We start from the raw sequence: 20,201 nt of genomic DNA, 5'->3' as shown, positions 1-20,201 counted from the left end.
CTGTGCCCCATGCATTGATATATTTAGAAAGTTCAACAAGTGATTTCAGTGGGAAGCCAAGATAAAGAACCACTGCCTAGGGGACAGAGTATAGAGTGGGGAGAGAAGGCAGCTCAATACTGGGCCTTGAGGACATCTAACATTTAATGGTTAGGAGGAACAGGGTCAGCTTACAATGGCGAGAATAGAAGGAAAAAACAAAAGGCTAGCTGTGGCAGCCACGAGGAGAGCATGCCTAGTGTCACATGTTGTTGAATATCCAATTAAGAGCCTAAACAGCATCCACTGGATTAGCTACATGGACGTCACTGGCAACTTTAGGGAGGTTTTGATGGAGTGATGACAGCAGATACCAGGTTACAATCAGTTACAGTGAGGGTAACTCAGGAGAGACAGTAAAATTACACCCCTTTTTCAATCTTTTCCTGTATATCCCAGGTTTTCTAACTCTTCATCTAAGTTCAAAAATCTCTAAATATTTCAGATTAAGGAAGTGTTAAATTGATGCTAAGCTAAACCATCCACTCAAAATATGCCAACCCATGAGTGTGTTCTATCTTGTCTTTTCCTCCACCTCCAGGCTGATTCCTAGGTTTATAATTGAGCCAGTTTTCAAAGACAGGCTAAATACTTTTTTTTTTATTATGAAAGAGTAACTATTTTATATATATTTGTAGGTTCACATAAATATATGCTTTTTTCATACTTTTGGTGTATGTACACTGGCTTCATAACATGGTTAAGAAACAGAATCTATCTTTTTAAATTTTGTTTTGGAGATGAAATCTTGCTCTGTTGCCCAGACTGGAGTGCAGTGGCATGATCTCGGCTTACTGCAACCTCTGCCTCCCAGGTTCAAGTAATTCTCTGCCTCAGTCTCCTGAGTAGCTGGGATTACAGGCCCCTACCACCATGCGTGGCTAATTTTTGTGTTTTTAATAGAGATGGGGTTTCTCCATCTTGGCCAGGCTGGTCTTGAACTCCTGACCTATGATCCACCCGCCTTGAACTCCCAAAGTGCTGAGATTACAGGCATGAGCCACCGCACCCAGCTGAATCTATCTTATTTTTAAGATAGCATAACATCTGTAGAGTTGACACATATGTAGGTGATAAATAGTAGGTGATACATAGTAGGTGACCAGCTTTTATGCCTCAATCCAAAGTTTTCCTTTCCAGATGTTAAAATAATTGCATTAAATTCTGTGACTATAAATCTAAATGTGTCTGCTTAACTTACATATTTAGAGTACACATTTATTCAGATACAATTTAATGTAATCCCTTAATTGAGAAGGAGATCATAGATATGTAGTCACCCTCAAGTTGTCTGGAGAGAGAAGATACTCAAACATTACCAGACAAGGCATGGTGACTATTGCAATGTGGATTCCCAAGAATGCTGCTCTAGATGGTGTTTAGTGAGTGGGAAGTTTATTAAGGAGTACCCTTGGGATCAACATGAGTGACCTGGGGAAGGAGGAGGAGGATGCAAGAAAGGGCAGGGATAGGAGTCAAATTGCCACGCAGGCTCCATGACAATCTTGGCTAACGCTCGGAGATCTCTGGAACTACAGTGGCCCTTCAAGAGGGGTCTGGAGTTGGGCCCAGACAGCTAGGCCTTTACATCTCCAGCAGTTATCAGGTGTAGACCACCACAAGAAGGGGTGTGACCCTGGAGGAGGTAGCTCCCTGCAGCCAAGGCAATCTCTAAAGGGGCTAAAACATCAATGCTCTGACAACAGCGTTCCAGCCCGGAGCAACACATCCTTCATTGACAAGGGATTTAGGTAGTGCTTTGCAGTAAAATTATCACATAAGAGATGTCTCACAAAACACTCCTCATTTATACAGACACAGAGAGCGTAGCAGAGGAAACCCTGGTTCAGGTGGAGTAGTCTCCACTTAGAATATCTAGAGGGGACTGTTAGCATACTCATGGCAGTAATCTGATAAAACTTGGTTACCATGACAATGGATTTTCTTTGACCATCAACAGCATCCAAAGTCAGTGTTCCAAGCATCCACAGAGTGAAATGGCCACTGCTCATGACTAACACATAGAATGCAAATGCATTGCCTTTATCGCTCCTCACGGAATTGAGGTTTTTCTCGAAAGTAAGGCTGCTGCAGCAGCTTGCAGATCCCTAAGGCCACAAGCTATTGGCATTTATCTAACCATGACTAGTGCTGTCACTAATGGAGTAATTCTGTATTTTCAATGGATAAATTTCCAAAGACTGCCTACACTTCAGCAGCCACTTGGTTTAATAGAACTCTTTGTGCATTTCTTGGGACGCCAAAGGAATGTTTTGACTCTAGTCATAGAAGTGAAGTGTTTTTTATATCTATCTAGTTATACGTATGAGGTGTCCCCAGTGTTTCTGTTAGTGGAAGAAGCGGTTCTGAAGAAAATGATTGAATTTATTGGCTGGAAAGAAGGGGATGGAATATTTAACCCAGGTGAGTACAATTAGTTATTGATATCAACCTTCCAATACAACCACGTAAAAATTTATCCATGAGGAACAACTCCTTGCAGATTTATACACGACAAAAAGTTGGATATTAATAATTCTACTTGCTGAGAATCTAGCTTATGCCTTTCTCCAGAGTGATAATATTTTGTATTAATGCTAAATAAATGACATGCATACTTAATGAATGAGGTGCCTACAGTTTAGGATTTATATCTAACACAAATGAATCGATTTGATGCTGGAAGTTTGGAAGGGCTGTAAGTCCTCTAAATTTTAAAATCAAATTTTACTTGAGAAGATTTCTGAATTACATTTGTTTATCCTGTAGTCCTTTTCTGTAGCCAGAGACCAACAAATATTATTTCAATTTTATTGATTAGGTGACAAAGAGTATTAACTATGGAGACCTAGGTACTGGGCCCTAAGTCCAGAGCTCACAGATTGAGACTTTTGGTTTGAAAAAAAAGCCTGTCATGGGAATAAACCAAAATTTATCTTCTAAGAATAAAAGTTCTAGAATTAGAGATTAGGGTATGTAATAAAATATTCAGAATAATGGGAGTAGGGAGGTCGGTGTTCATGTGCTTTTCACAGTGATTTTTCATTAGACTAGAGCAGTCATGGCCATTCATGCTTTCCACTGTATTCAGCATTTTGCGAGCTATAACTTCATGCTATAAATATGCCATTTTAATTTTGTTTTTGCAGGTGGCTCAGTGTCCAATATGTATGCAATGAATTTAGCTAGATACAAATATTGTCCTGATATTAAGGAAAAGGGGCTGTCTGGTTCGCCAAGATTAATCCTTTTCACATCTGCAGAGGTAAAAATTATGTTTGGTATTGAATATAGATTTTCTGAGAAAGCATATTTAAGAGGGCTTTGTTTGAAGACTCCTGATGTGATTTTGTTCTATACCCATGTGACAAATATGCTGCAGTATAACATAGTATTTCATTCCAAAGTAAATTCTAATGAGTTTGATGTTGTAACGCCTGGTCCAATTTTGTATAATTACCTTTATTTAAAATTTATAGTCTGTAACAACATTTTAAGAAAAGAGTATTTACTTTGAAAGTGCTATCTCTGTGAATCTCTTTTTTTGAGTGTCTTATTTGTTAGTACTTAGATGAACACTATGGATCTCAGCTATGTCTTCTACTCACATTTCCTTTTAAAATGATTGCTTTGATTGGCTAATATAAGGGATGTGTATCTTACTTTTCCAGGGAAAAGAAAGATATACAGTAACAATGAAAACACACACACACAGATGTTGCTACAGTTCTCCATCTCTTATTTTACTCTCCACTAAAGTAGGTGGTCAGACAGTAGATAAGCGCACTGGCTTTGAGTTAGGCTGCCTGGATTCAGTCCCTGCCTCTGTCACTTACTGTCTGAGTAACCTTGAGTGAGTTAATTTCTTTGTGCCTCAGTTTCCTAAATTTGTAAAAATAAGTTTATCACTTAGCTCTTATAACCAACAAATCCCCCCAAATATAGAGTTTTCATTCTATAACTGTATATTATCACTTATAAGTCTCAAGATAGCTGGGCAGATTTGCTGCTCTTGGCTGGGCCCCCTTCCATGTCTAGGGGTTGGCTGGCTGATGGCCCATCTACGAGTGGCTCAGCCAGGATGATTCCAGTGATGCCTCTCTGCTCCTTATGTCTCTCGTTCTCCAGCAGGTCAGTCTAGGTGTGTCCTCATGGCAATGGTGCAGGTATAAAAGGGCATGGCAACACATCAGGCCTCTTGAGTCTTAGCCTCAGAACTGGCCATTGTTACTTCTGCCTCATTTTCTGGGCAAAATCCCATCTGTGAGCCCAGATCCAAGATGTGGGAAGAAAGACCCCACCTCATGGGGGGACTTGCAGTAAAGTCACCAGGCAAAGGATTTGAATACACGGAACAGAGAACAACTGGAACCATTAGAACAATCTAGCAACCACGCAGTAGTTGCTGATTAGTGAGTTTTGGCAAATGTTAAATGAGTAATTGCATGTAAAGTATCATCTGGGATATAATAGATTTTTTAAAATATTAACTATAATTGTTACTAGGAGAATGTTCCAGCTGCAACAAGGTGGGCAGAAGTAGGTGGCACGGCTTAAGTGCAGCCTTTATTGGAAGAGATTTTTTCCCTTTCCTATTCTTGTGTGATTCTAGTGGATGCCTCTGTCTATTCTACCACGGCTTCATCACCCAGGTTCTTGGCAGAATGAGTTTAGCTTCTTACCTTCTGAGATAATATCAGGTATCCTGTCACTAACATGAAGTGGACAAAATAAAAAACTGAGAATCTGTTATTTCCAGCTAGGCTTTCCTGTATCTATCATTTTCTTCTAAATACAAAAGTTAGTTTCTTATTGCAAAAGGACAAATTGTGCACTAATTTCTCCTCAGTAGGAGAAAATATGACCACTCTCATGTTTTCCTCTCACTCTGACCTTTGCTCTGGTTCTTTCAGCACTAAGTGCAAAGTGGGAGTTGAGTGATAGGAGGCAACTGGGAGGAATCATCTAGCCTGAGATTCTTAACTCAGCCGTTCGAGGCTCTTGTTCACAAGACATTCCTTCTGTACCAAGAGAAGAATGTTTGGTAATGTGGACAGCTGGGAAAAAGTACTTGATTATTTGGGATTGTTATCGAATAGAGTTTCCTTCTTCATGCTTCAGCCCTGGATGTTTCAATGTGAGGGACCCCAGCGGATCATAAATGCAGAGTCTCTTCTGCATTCAAACTGCTATTTCCAAGCTTGGGAAAGCTGATTAAATAGCGCCCAGGTTATCAGCTCAGGTTTTTTACTTTTGCCTTTTTCATTCTTCATTTGGTTTAAAGCTTGCTGGAGTTCTTTCCTGGAATAATTACCATGGAAAGGGAAAAGATATTACGTGGAAGCCTAGAATAAAGATTATGCCTGGGAAAGATCAGTAACAGGTGGGGCTTATGAATTGGGAGTGAAAAGAAATTGAAACCTTATGTAGTTGTGAAACCACAACTAAGTGGTTTTTAAAAACTTTCCAAAGAGAGGCAAAATATATGCCTTGGCTAACATGCCAGCAGAAGCTGGAGCCAGAAAAACCAAGAACTAGGTGTGAATTCCACAGGAAAATTACATCACTTCGAGCACACTGTAGCCTTGAATTTATATTTTGACTCCATTGGTCGAGACACTACTTTGCAGCTCATTCCTTTCCCTACTCTCTCAAAGAGTCAGGTTATAGCATTTGCACTATTTTAATTCATATTTTATTGACGGCCTTTACTACTTATTACAACAAATCCATCTATTTCATTAAAGAGTTAAAGAAGGTTGTGTTTAGTAAACAGTCTTAAACTCTGCATTAGTCTTTTTGCTATACCTCCCTTATTTTCTTTTAGGGGTTTGGTCCATGGCCCAGTACTATTAGGTGGTCTTTTCCAGTTTTTGTGCTACCCCAAATTACTCCATTTCTGTCTTGCACCATCCAGTGCAGAATATACGTACCCACCACTGAAGGTGTTTTTGCATGTGTTAGGCTTTTATTGTAATTCTACTATTGATAAAGACCTGCAAGGTCATGACAAAGGCCTTTGCACTGTCGATATATCCAAGGTTGCCTCTCTAGTGCTAAATAGGAATCTAAGAGAAGGGGACTTTTGGAGAAATAAAAGTAATAAATCTATGGCTTGGTTTTCACTTTGATATAAATTTCTTGGGTGTATAGAAATCCCGTGTTTGTAAAGTTCCTGTATATTTCAGATCACTTCTGGAATTAGCATAAAGTAGTGATCATTATTTGCCATTAAAAAGTAGGGTAAAAAGAAACCCTTACCTCCCAGGCCAGTAATCAATGGGCTAGCTCCTCTCTAGCAGGGCTTAGGCCAGGAGAGGCAAGTGAGGTATGTAGGGTGTGTCTCAGGGTCATGCCTCTAAATTTTGCACTCTAGGTGCCTCTTTCTCTTCCTCCTGATTGCTGGGTGAGGGCTGAGGTTGAGTTGCGATGGGATGTGATTGTAGGTCTTCTCCACGGGCAAGCAGGTGCTTCGTAGGACATCCTGCAGAGCATGAGGCTGGGTTCAGTCTATCTGGCTTCTGGTTCTGGCCTCTTGGGGAATTAAACCAGCTGTGTGTTGTTAGAGACATCCCTTGGACACTCTCTTTTTCTTCATTCTCTAAAATGTAACATTTATATACCCCATTCTACCAGCTAACTTGAGAATCAAATTAGTCAGCACTGGAGTCCAGGTGTCCAGGGCACGGTGTACATTTATATACTCCGTTCTCTCTACCAGCTAACTTGAGAATCAAATTAGTCAGCACTGGATTCCAGGTGTCCAGGGCACAGTGTACATTTATATACCCCGTTCTCTCTACCAGCTAACTTGAGAATCAAATTAGTCAGCACTGGAGTCCAGCTGTCCAGGGCACAGTGTACATTGAGGAGAAAGCAGCAGTTCATTGAGAAGCTCAAGGTCATAGAAAAAAATCCTTGTGGGAGCCAGAAAGTAAAACTCCAGCTCAATGCTCTCTTTCATGTAGGCACTTGCTATTTTATCTTTATAGAAATGAACACCCGCTGAGAGTTTTTTCGTCTTCTGTAGATTTATGAAATCTATGGGGAGGTTGAGTCTTAGAACAACTGACTTATCTTTTGCCAATGATAGAAACGCCACTGTTTGTTTCTAAATGCAGTTGTTACTTCTGAATTCCAGCCTTCTAGGTTTTTCCTTTCCTTGAAACTACTCAGCATGTCTGAAGCATCACCTTCTTTTGTTCCCCCTTCCAGGACTCTTCCTTCTCTGAAGCTTTCAGATGTTTAAACTTCAGTTTTGCAGTTTTTTTTTTTTTTTTGATCTATCTCAGATTGACATTGGGTTGTATTTTGCCCTCAGGTACTTAAAGATAGCTCCACTTTTCTTATTCTGATTACAAGATTTTTATTCAGCAGATTCATTGGTTGGAGATATTTTGCTATTTCTCAGGGGGAGAGCATTGTGCTTTTCCTTATGGTTAGATGTCAGTGGGGTAGGCTAGCATTTATCATTATGAAATCAATAGCTGTTTGGTTGCCAGAGCTCAACTCTCTGGTGAGAAATAATTCACCCGAGCTATGTCACGTTAGCTATGGCAGGCAGGTTACCGCCAACCAGCATAGGCTGGTGGAGCAAGTAGAGAATTACACTTTCATGTACATTATTACTCTTCAATATGCATATGGTCTTTTAACAACCTGAAATAAAAGCATCCTACAGGCATTTTGGACATGTCCTATTTGATATTTGGAAATTAATTATTTAGAACGGTTTCATTTTTCCTGATGTTACTTCTGCACTTATTTTTACAGAGTTAAAAAAAGAGCTCCCAATAAAACTCTCCTGACAAAAGAAGGAAAAAAATTACCACATTTGAGGGAATATATCAAGTGAAGTGTGAAGGCATGACTACTCTTTTAATGTATTCATACCTACAAATTACTAAGATTTTTTTTTTGGTACAATAATGTCCTTTAGCACCTTCATTTTTCTGGCAAGAAAAAGAATTAATTGACCACCTGTCCTCACTAATGTATGAAGAGCGACATATCCAATGTTTGCATGCTAATTATTTTATGGGCTTCATGTAGTATAGAGAAGGCCCAATAATGTAAAGCACACACTACTATTTATCAATAAGAAATAGACCAGACTTAATTCCATATTCATCTATTAGCCTCACTCATGCCATAGCTGAGTAAAGTAGTTTGTCTATTATTACATTTGTTCTTATGATTTTAGCCACATTCTTGGGTGTTTAATTTCAGTCTTGTGTTCAGTATTAAACAAGATTGGTCAAGTGTCTGATCAGCACTTATAACTCATTGTTTGCTCTAGGAAATAATTACAGTCCTCTCTAGCTTGTGATTGCAATCTTTGAGATAGAGTCTTGCCCTCTCCTTAGAGGGTTTCAAGTCAGCAGTGGACTAGATTCTAAGTTTCCATTAATACTAAGTCTTATGAGGAGCATCAGGAGAAACTACTTTTCTCAATGGGATGGAAAACAACAGCCTCCGGTGTCCTAGTTTGTTCCATGTGCCAGGCTCTGTGCTAAGCCCTCTACATATATTATTAACCCATTTTTGTCTAGCATGAGCAGATGGAGTAGGCATTATTGGCATGATCCCTTTAAAGAGTAGGAAATTGAGGCTTGGAGAGTGTATATTTGTTCAAGATTCCATAGCTGTAACTGGAATACTTGACGTTAAATCCTGGTTTCTCTGACCCCAAAGTGAATGTTCTCAACCACTATGCTAAGGAGCTCAATTAAATTACTTTTTTATGCAATAATGTCCCAAAGATGGTGCTCAGCCATACTGACTTTCATCTACCTTTGATAATAAGCAATGCTTTTTTTGTGCTATGTATTCATGTGTCTCCCTTCCCCACTGTCCCTTTGAATTCAGTGTCATTACTCTATGAAGAAGGCAGCCTCTTTTCTTGGGATTGGCACTGAGAATGTTTGCTTTGTGGAAACAGATGGAAGGTAATGGGAACAGGATCTGGAAGCCTGGTGGGTGGAGGGAAAAATTTATATGGTTTATAAAGCAGTATCATTGTCTGTTAATTACTAAACGTAACTGAAAGTCTCAAATCTTTGTCCCTTAGAGGTAAAATGATACCTGAGGAACTGGAGAAGCAAGTCTGGCAAGCCAGAAAAGAGGTGAGAGGGGAGAAAGCCAGAGGGAGAGAGAACGTGTGCGCCCGCGCCCGCGCGCTTATGATAAGAGAGGGAATAGCAAGCAGAGAATGCAAACAGCCAAAACCATTTCTATGTGTGGGAGAGAGAAGAGAGAATGTTGGAATTAAAATAGGAAAACTCATTTACAGATGTTCTATTTCCAAGTTCTTGGCTCTCCATGTTCTGTGGAGTTTCCCGGATATTCTTGTTCCCAGGTGGCTGGAGACTATTAAAACACTGAAATCACCCGTAGTCAGGATTCTTGGCTAGAAGAAGCTCTAAGGATCAATCCAGCCTCTCCAGCAGGGCCCTAGCCTCTCCTCTCCTTATAATTCCTCCCTCTGAGAAATCTGCAGGACAAACCAATTTTCTCTGGGCTGTATTCAGGGTGATTTTTGATTTCTTGACCAACCTATTCTCCCAGGTTGCTTCCAACCCAAAACCCATCTATTACTATCAACCCCTGTTGGGTCTGTATCTAGTAGTTCAGTGACAGGACACCCTTTCTTCCTTAACTGCTAGAATATATTAAACCTGAAATATTGGAGAAGGCAAGGCATGGCTCTGGGCACCTGCTGTGCTCCAGCCAAGGCTGGCCTTAACACCTGCATTTTAAAAAGGGGTGTCATTAGGCCGGGCGCGGTGGCTCACGCCTGTAATCCCAGCACTTTGGGAGGCTGAGGCGGGCAGATTATGAGGTCAGGAGATCTAGCCCATCCTGGCTAATACAGTGAAACCCCGTCACTACCAACAATATCAAAATATTCGCCGGGCATGGTGGCGCACGCCTGTAATCCCAGCTAGTCGGGAGACTGAGGCAGGAGAATCGCTTGAATCCAGGAGGCAGAAGTTGCAGTGAGCTGAAATCGCACCACTGCACTCCAGCCTGAGAGAGAGTAAGACTCCATCTCAAAAAACAAACAAACAAACAAAAAAAAAACAAAAACAAAACAAAACAAAAAGGTGTATCATTATTTTGGTCTCAGCCATTTTGCTTTTTGGACCAAAAGCCTAGAAGCAGCTAGATTTGCTGCTTCTCTCCCATCCCACCGCTGCCTGCTGATGGAGCTTCAGACCGTTCTCCAATAACTTTCCAATAGGTAGCAACAAAGGCAGGCATGACTACTGAAAAATAAAAAGCCTGGCTCCTGAGCTGGGATACAAGTGTATCTATCTTCATAGGAGTTCATACTTTAACAAGGATGGGTTTTTAAATGTTTTTAAGTGTGAATATTATAGTTCTGTTGTTGTACTCTTTTTTTTTTTCAAGTTTTCATAAAAACTACCTAGTCCTGGAGAATGCTAGATCACAATATTTGGCTTGAACTTCTGTATTTAAAATTTCTGCCATTATTGCAGATGTATTGACTTCAGGTGTGTGTCCATCTTTTTTTTTTTTTTTTTTTTAACATACCAATGACAAGTGAACTTGATTGTTATCTGGTGGTTTGCATGATCAGATTTATTTGACTCTGATATAATTCTGAGTAACAACTTGTAAGTTCGCTCTGCTGAGAACCACAGATATTGTTTTCTAGTTTTAGTTTCATTTCTTTCTACATAAATTCCTATCAAAAATAATTTGCGTTATGTTGTTAATGCTTGTTGGTGGGGAATATTGTGTCATGATTGTCTTTCTTCCCTCCCTCATTTCTCCTTCCTTCCTCCCTTTCTCCGTTCCCTACTCCCCACTTCTTAAATTTTAAACTTCTCATTACAAAAAATTGTAAATGTTTCCTAAAAAACCAAAACACACAAAAACCAAGAGACTAATATCATGAGCCTTCATATACCCATTCTGTAATCAGCAGTCATTAGGCTCATGCTCCTTTCTATTTCATCTGTACCACATACCCTCATACCACCACTAGATAGGTTTGAAGCAAACCCCAGACATAATACCATTTGATCTATAAATAGTTGAGTATATTTATGAAGGATATGTACTTGCTTAAACAACATACCATAGTTTTGTTTAAAATATAATTTTTAATATCAAATCTTCAGTGTATATTAAAATTTCCCCATTGTCCTTTAAAAAAAAATAGTTGACTTGTCTGAATCAAGGATTCAAATAAAGTTCACAAATTGCATTTGGTTGATATGTCAAATGTAAATGTTTTCTGATCTATAGCTTCCTCCTCCTCCTCTTTCCCCCACTACCATTGATTTGTTGAAAAGATCAGGTCTTTTGTCCCATATAGCTTTCCACATTATAGATTTTTGTGGATTACATCAAGAATTTGAGACCCTAAGTGCTCACCTCCTCTGCACCATCCGGTTTGTTCTTTATATTTTCTGTAATTTGGCAGTTAGATCTTGAGACTCAATGAGACTTAAGTTGTATTTTTCTTTTTTTAAAACCAGGGAGGCTTCATTGGCTCCTGCCATCAGGAGACATCCTGTGTCTCTTTTGTAATAACATTGATTGGTGGGGTCTGGTATCGTCAGTCCATCCATCACAATACCCTCCACTCCGTCAGCTTCTCAACTTAGTGGTTTTTGCTGCCATTGATGATCATTGTGTCTAGACCCATTATTTCATTAAGTGATGTCCTAATTCCTTCTCTCCTTCCTTCTTTATTCTCAGGCATTCTACTATAAAGACAAATATTCCTCCTCATTTTGTTTCCCTAAGGAAACACTGCACAGGCAAGACAGGATAAACGTCTTATTCTTTCCCCTTATTTATCAATTTTTAAAATAGTGAGTTTGTTGCCTAGCATCCCCTAAAGATAATCCCCATTTTTTTTTAGTGTCATTAAGAATTCATGTTTCTAGCATAGAGGGTTTTATTCCACCACAGTCATTATCATTTTTGTCGCTCAAATTTTTGTTTTGACAGTGAAAGTACATGAAACGGACATAATACTAAAGTTGAGAACTCAAAAAAGTAAGTTTTTGAAAAGTAAAAATTGCTTTAGGCACATTTAAAAGTAGGGCAATAGGGTTAGAGTTAGTACGTCTCCTCAGTTTTCTTTCAAGTCAGCTAATACTTGAGCCTGGATTCACCAAGGACAAACCTTGCATCCATTCTGAGATAATAATACATGATGACTGGTTCATTTTTTCTCAGTAGCTTCAGGCCTAGTTGTTTTGTTTCAAGCTTTTAACTTATGTTGTTTCAGATATGAGGAATAGTACCATCAACTATTTTTTCTGCTGGGATTCAACTCCCTGGCCTATGACAATCCATTGAAAAACTGTTGCACGGTGACCTTGTCTTGATGTCATTACATAGATGGTGAAAACCACAAAGCATCAGAGGTCCTAAAGGGCTTACTGACAAGCTCAAACTAGGATGAACATTGAATATTTAGAGAAATTTTGTTAGAGTTGTGTTAGAAATGACGAATTTTCTTAGACAATACAGCTCACTGGCAGCATGCCATCAATACTGTTTCTACTGAATTCTCATTAACAGCATGAGATATGGGGAAGAAAGTCTAGAAGGTTAAATCCAGATCACAAAAGTTTAATTTCTGGGCCTGTATTTATAGTGAGATCTTTTTTTAAAGGTGAGGAAAACTCATTAATAGGCTATAATAGCTTGCAAATGTATTTTCTCATGACTGTCAGGATGTCATATAGTTTATGAGGAAAAGCGCAACCATTAAAGACACCTTAAATGGTTTTAGTAAATTACTTTTTCTATTGCTTTTAATGATTTTAATGATTGATGTAAAGCTGGTCTTATTTCCTTTAGGTCACTGGTATGATAAAGCCATAGTTGTCAGTAGTTTGAATACAGGGAAGAAGTTTCAAAGCCTCTGGTTTCTCCAGGGCTCTATCAACCTACTGACTTGGCTCTACAAGTTTTGGGTAGATGGGATTGATTCTATTTGCCACAGCTGTCTCCCAAGATGGCAAATGGATTTGTTATATGCCACCACTTTGATCTGTATGCATCTCAGTTTAGAGAGGCGAGCCACATATTCTTGCTCTGCCCCACTTTCCATTGAGAAATAACATCTTTCTGTCAAAAGTCGGTTAAATCAGAAAGAGTTGGTTCAAACATAATAATCCCTGGCATTAAAGGACATAAAAATGTATTGCAATGAGCATGCACTTTATAAAACTGAGGGGAAAAAATGGCTCCATGCTAAATGGAGAAAAAAATAACTTTTAGAGGCACTAAACAACTTTCAGAGGCAGTAAACATTCTTGTCACTATTTCTCAGGTGCTCTAGAATCTTAATATTCTAGTTGCTCCCCTCACCCCCACATTTGTCTGCAAACTTCACCTATACAGCGAGCAACACATCTCTACCACCATCCTGGAGCAATCCATTTGGAAACAATCTCATGTACTCTTCATCTATCTGATTGGCATAGAGTCCTTTAATGGGGACAAAGCGTGTGACTAGCTTGACCGAGATAACCATTCATCTGTTTGTGTGCACCCACATTCTCCCTTTTCTTCTCTGTTTCCCACCAGTACCTGTTCACGCCACAAGATGCAGTCATCAGCTATGTGAGGAGGAATAACCATGATAGAAGTGACACAGATTTTCTTCTCCAGCACGTGCCAATGGATTTCTCTGTTGCAGCACCTATTTTGGAGAATGTATCCCAGTGAGGTTGCCTTATCTCCTCTGATGCTGAATTTGTACCTGAGAATATTCTACATTCTTTGTTTTATAACTGCACTTACTTTACAAGGAGACGAGCAAACAGGACTGCATGGTTTACTCCGGGAGCTCTGTTTGTCTTCCAATCTTTTTTTTTTTCTTTGAGAAGGTGACAATGATGGCACAATGGAGGCTAAATGTATTTTTTCAGGAAGAAATTAGGAGTCATACCAAATGTCAGTTTGCTGTTGCAGCTGAAGTTATTAAATTTCTATCTGGACAATTGATAGAACAAAACATTACAAAAAACATGAGAATACTGAAGATGTACTGAGTTGGGACAGAAAATGCTATTGCCATAGCATTTTCTGTTTCCTTAATCTGTTTATAATGCCAAGAGGCCACATATTCACAACATTTAAAAACACCCATTGAATTAATGACTACCTCCAAAAAACCAAATAACTCTCTGGATGCATAACCCTTTATATTTTCCAGCTATTACAGGACAAATTTAGTGATGACGGTGATAATTCTCTGTGTTTGGATCCTTCTTACAGGGGGCAGCACCGTTTCTTGTCTGTGCCACTTCTGGTACAACTGTGTTGGGAGCTTTTGACCCTCTGGATGAAATAGCAGACATCTGCGAGAGGCACAGCCTCTGGCTTCATGTAGACGTAAGTTCATTTATGTGTACATACCCTGTTTAACCTTTGGTCTTTTTGTAGCCTTGGTAGAAATTTTTCTTATTCTCAGAAACTAGATGTGGAGTCCCCAACGCTTTTATTTGTGTGTGTTTCAAATTGGGGGAAATAAGTATGCCACTTTCTGTAAAGTATAAATGAGAAGATTCCACGACTTTGTGTAAATTTTATTTTAGTTTTCTGGATTCCATTTTGCTTCTTTTACTCCCATGAGCCATCTTTGGTCCTCAAATCTACTGTCATTGAAGCAGCCTGGTGTAAGGCACACATTTTAGATTAGGGAGCCGAGAGACTTTGGTTTGAGATTCTGATCTGCCTCTTCTTCATTGCGATCTTAGCCTTTTGGATTTCAATTTCTTCATTTGTAAAGAGGGGGGATGGTAGATGTGGGCTGTAAGGTATCTTTCTAGCTCTAAAATTATGATTCCAAACAGCTGGAAAATGCAAAAAGCTACAATGCATAATTGCATGCTATAACTAAAGCAAATTTTCTCTGGATCTATCACATACTTATTTGAGGGGGGTTGGGATAATATACTCCATTATTTTCTAACAAAGGATTGGCTTTTTAAAAGATAATTTTTGTAAGTCCTGCGGTTATTCAAAATACATATTTCCTTAAATCAAAGGTAACTTTAAAAATTCTACTTATCCTGGGTTAGAATGCTGAATTCAGCCAACTATGAACATTTGTTGAGCTTTTTAATTTTCTTTTTTAAAATTAATTTTTTTGTGTGAAACCAGCAGTTAATTAGTTTGATTCTAACCAAAGAGACAATTGCACATGGTGTTTTGGGAGCTTTCCTCTGGTAAGTGATAGTTTCAGATCCTCCTTGGCAGAAGAAATATTTTTTGACTTGCTGAACAAAAGGAAACAGCATTTGGGGGATATACCCACACATAATTTTGTAGTTTAGATGATTTTGTGCTTTCAAAGTGTTTATTTCAATCAAATCATATCACCTAGTACAGTGTCTGTGATATGATTCAAAGTTTACATTAACTGAATACTAACATTTGTAAAAGCAACAGTAGTATAAAGTTTACTAGAGTTATTGCTTCTATTAGTATGCCAATGGCAATACTTGAGGTAGATTATCTGTGACTTGTTAATGGGATTTTAGCATTTGTATCTGTTCATATTTCAACTTATATCTTATTGATTTTTATAGACTTAGAAGCATAACAATACATTATATCCTAAAAGATAATATGAAGTGAGCATTTTTGTAACTGTGGAAATAAGGGGGAAAATCAAATACATCAGCAGTTCTACCTAAATATTGTACTCTCATAAAAGAAACATCACATATGGATTATATAGTTTATGTAGTTTGTATAAAATGGAGAAAAGTAAATCGTTTATGTAAAACAGTCACCACAGCAGCTTTTAAATTGGGAGTGACATTAAGAGATTTATGGGGCTTAGAGAAAATTGTCATTTATGAATGAAAAGCTCTTCAGGTTTTCTAAAAATTAAAGGTTGAGTCTTTGAAGAAAACATCTTTATAAGGGAATGTAAACCACACCAAATTATCCTATTTGTGCATAGTATGCATCTGGCAAATGCCTATAGTATTAGATTAAATTTGACACAAGCCTATCTGGCTTATTAAAGACATGTTTACCCATCCTTTAGTATTGTGGGTGTCAAATCAATAAAATGTTACTACAGGAACATGTAGCTTATCTTGAAGAAACTTCATATGCCATAGGTACTTTATTAAAGAAAATATTAACAAATTGCAATAATTGCTTTGACCTGTTTGAAATCTTCTAAAGGATATTTTAAAGCTTCTTTCAAATATTAAAAAACTGATATTTATCTCTTTTTAAAAATGAAAAGACATTTACTTGTTCTTCTGGGTTTTCAGTAAAATCATGCTGCTCTGCATACATACCATGTTTTATTAATTCTAAGATGCACTTACTTAAAATTTTAACTCTGAAATTGATATTTTGATGTCAATTTTTATTAGTAGTACACAAAAAATGGGGATGCTTACATTTGATACTGTCTTCAATTTGGTAATATAATGTTTTTTAAACAACTGAATAAGAAAAACTAGTTTTATTAGATTCTTTCACTTCCAGTACTGTTCTCTTCCTTCATGAGGGCAATTCTTGTGCTAGTTTCTGTCTGAGAACAAAATGTCGGGCTGGTCTAGCTCTTCTTTAAATCAGAGGTTGTAGCTGCTGGAAAGCCTCTCATTCCCAACAAAGCTTTTCTCTCACCCATTCTTCATTCCAAGTCCCATAGAAGGCACAAACGTATTTAAAATCATGGGCTTTAGAGGCTGCCAAATCTCAATTCCATGCTTGCCTTCACTTCCCTTTCAGGATTGGTTCTACTATTAATTTATTAACTAATTAAAGACAAATAGATATAAAATGATATACTGTGGTGCCTCACATATAGTAATAGCTTAATAAATGACAGTCTTTATTGAGATGGAAAGCCAAACTCCATCATTTAGGTGATTGGTTTGATAATTTCACAGTTTCTGGAGTTAGGAATTAGAGTGCAGCAAATTAAAGTAGGGCATTTACATCAGCAGTGTTTTTTTTTAAAGGAATAAATTTATGGATGAGCTGTTCCTAACCCTGCCAAAGTACTTTGTAAAGTGGTGAACTAATGCCTTGGAAGGGTTCCTGTGATTTCAAAACTTAAATCCAGTTCACTAGAATTGGGAGATTATTTCCCTTTTTGGAGAAGCAGTGGAGGCAGAGGCTAGCTCAGGGAGCATGAAGGAGTAGAAGTGTAGGGTATGAGGCAGGTGGAAAGGGTGAGCGAGCAAACAGGTGTGGCTGACTGGACTAATTAATCCTTCCTGTAGTTGTCACTGATAGGTTCTCAGAGAGGTTGGGGGATAAGAGAAGTGAGAAAAGTAGGTAATTTAAGATTTAGAATAGGTAATGAAAGTCAAGAAAAATGTGATATGTAACTCATCTTAATATTTGCAAGGACAAAGTTCTCAAAATCCAGATCTGGAGATCCTCAGTTGTAAGCTGGGGATAAAATTTTCCTAGATGCTGAGGGCATTTGCCTTTGTGGCTCAGCCTGAGTCACACATGGTCCATCGTGAATCCAAGTAAGGGAGGAAATGCAGCAGGAAGGGAATTTGACTGATAATGCCAAGTTACTAACTCTTTACCTGGGAATCCTTGGGATTTGAACACACAACACCCTTGAAACACATCAGAGCTCGGAGTCCTCTGGGGACCCCATGGAGTTGATGGAGACTCTAGTCCATGGGACAAGGCTGGTGCTAATATGAGGCCAGTGGGGTTGGCAGGGCTCAAATTTTAAGAAGCATTCACTCTTAGGGCCTTGCAAGAGTCCAGCTCTGAGATGAGTTCCTCCTTGAATTATGCACCCTGACTCATCCACTTCACCCTAGTCTCAGCTGTCAATGAAAGTTGTTTTTAAGTGGGATTTAAGGCCACAAAGTTGCTTGTGCTGTACTTTCTTGTTATTGGCTACCAATGGGCCCAGATTGTGTAATACTCTGAGGATCGTGGAGATACTTCATTTTATCTTCCATATCTGTGGTGCATACAACCATGCCACTTCTTTCTACATGATATTGAGGTCTACCTATGCCTTTAAATTCCATAGCCAAAAATAGAAGTTGCTACATCCTAAGCAACTCCTGAGCTCCTATTGCCTAAAGCAAGTCTGTCACCCTCATTCTACATGCTATACTCCCCAGTTTGGCCAAATTGTCACCTTCCTTAAGTAATGATGTTAACATGACAAGAGAATGGGCTTTGAATCTCAGATCTGATTTTTGTCATTGGCGAGACCTTGGACAATTTACCTGAACACCTCTGAACTTTATAAAAAGTGGAAGTGATCATAACTCCATTCCTAATGGAATGCTGTAAGGTTTAAACTTGGAAAGCATTCAAATACAGCCCAAGCTAGTCCCTTCAAATTCTCTCAATACAGTTATCCTTTAATGTCCTACAAATTAAAATTTATGTCTGCACCATTTTCAAGAAGCATACTGACTTTTGTATTTCTTACATCAATTTTTCTCCCTTTGCTCCAGACCTGTTGACTATGGGATTTTATCTGAGCTCCCCTCTCCTTTGCTCACAAAATTTACTTCTCCAGTGGATAACTTCCTTTTGTCCCAAGCTTGCCCTCTCTCTCATTTGTCCTTGTTTCATTTGCAGATATTTCTGAAAGCCATTTAGCTAAAATGACCTAATTTTTCATTAACAGATATTTCCGCCTAGCTCATCCTAGTTGGCCTTCTATCTACCTTGTCAATAATATGCCTCGTTCATTATATAAAATGCTAGTCCTTAGCCCATGTTTCATCATACACTGAATAGCAAAATGTTAGCATTGTGAAGATGTTGTCTATGTTAGAGTCTAAGCTTCAAGAGGGCATGGACTTTGAACCTCTTCATCCACACATAGCTCAGTTGGTTAATATATCAATTTATGATGCGTGAATTTATAATTCTAAGGGTCAGTGAGGGCCCATCAATTGTGATGAGGTTCTGGTTGCCTGAGTAGAGCCAGTGATCAGAATTTCCTGGGGTACAAATTAGTTAACATGACATAAAATGAAATATCAAATAATGCAGATTGAGGTCCTCACTGAGGGTTTTCTATGACAACCCACTGGTAAACAAATAACATTAAAATAACATTGTTTTGGTACTGTAAATATCTCAACAGGCTTCTTGGGGTGGCTCAGCTTTGATGTCGAGGAAGCACCGCAAGCTTCTGCATGGCATCCACAGGTAAATGTAGTTTCCTGGTGTACAGCCAACTTTTGTCAGGCAAAGGGATCTCTTTGGACTAAGTGATATTTTGAAAATAGGAAAAAACAAAGTAATTGTTTTCCTTAAATAAACAACAAAAAACCCCTCCAAATTCCTTAAACCACTCAGATAAGGAGTTCTATAGAACAGTAAACTATGTATGAGTACTGAATGCAGATATTGATAATGATAGTATTCCATTGCCTGTAGAAACTAATTGAGTCCTCTCCCTACTCTGTCCCTTTGTTTAAACAATAGGGCTGACTCTGTGGCCTGGAACCCACACAAGATGCTGATGGCTGGGATCCAGTGCTGTGCTCTTCTTGTGAAAGACAAATCTGTAAGTTTTCCTCTTGTGGTCTTTGGGCTTCAAGGGGGTTAAGTCACTGTGCTTGCCAAGGGCTTCATTTTTGCTCATCTCTTGGCGACTTGGGCGAGGCATAAATTGAAGGTCTTTGGGAAATGTTGATGGTCTCTACATGAAAGACAAATAAGCCTAGATAAAATATTTAGTGATTCTGCTCAGGTAATTTTGTGGATTTGATTTAGGTATTATATAATCTCATTAGTTACAGCAAAATGGTCTCTCTCTCACCCTCACTTGGATTATATTTTAAAACTCAGTTTTAAACATTGCCAAGATTTTTTTCTCCTTGATTAAGTCTGGGATTTAAGTTATCTTGAAACTTCTGCTCACTGAGAAAGTGGAACAGATGTGTGTCATACATTAAATTGAATACTTAATACGCTTAGCTAGGGCTTAACAGCCCATTTATATGGGGAGACATTTGTTCAGGGCTGATCTTCGAACACTAATTTATTAGGGGATTGCTCATCCCAAGTGGTTGGTACTTAGCTTCTTTTGGAATGCTAGGGAGAGTTGGAAACTTGTCTGGATCACTGTGAGGCAAGTGGGAAAAAAGTTGAGGCCCTCTTGGCCAGAGGTATAAACTCTGTGTTTT

General features: G+C 38.6%; 1 protein-coding gene across 1 annotated transcript in view; it reads left to right on the top strand.

The window, feature by feature from the left end:
• GADL1 (glutamate decarboxylase like 1) overlaps window positions 1-20,201 on the top strand; it is a 162,003-nt gene that overhangs the window by 41,412 nt on the left and 100,390 nt on the right. Inside the window, exons 5-11 of the mRNA XM_019023175.4 lie at window positions 2,357-2,463; window positions 3,189-3,304; window positions 8,908-8,987; window positions 9,110-9,164; window positions 14,314-14,430; window positions 19,154-19,218; window positions 19,498-19,579. Coding sequence (XP_018878720.3) covers window positions 2,357-2,463; window positions 3,189-3,304; window positions 8,908-8,987; window positions 9,110-9,164; window positions 14,314-14,430; window positions 19,154-19,218; window positions 19,498-19,579 — 622 coding nt within the window. The remainder of the gene's footprint in view (window positions 1-2,356; window positions 2,464-3,188; window positions 3,305-8,907; window positions 8,988-9,109; window positions 9,165-14,313; window positions 14,431-19,153; window positions 19,219-19,497; window positions 19,580-20,201) is intronic.

Source organism: Gorilla gorilla, chromosome 2 (genome assembly GCF_029281585.2).
Source record: "Gorilla gorilla gorilla isolate KB3781 chromosome 2, NHGRI_mGorGor1-v2.1_pri, whole genome shotgun sequence".
Classification (NCBI taxonomy): domain Eukaryota; kingdom Metazoa; phylum Chordata; class Mammalia; order Primates; family Hominidae; genus Gorilla; species Gorilla gorilla.
Note: the sequence above shows the minus strand (reverse complement) of the source record. Positions and strands in the feature narration are given on the sequence as shown.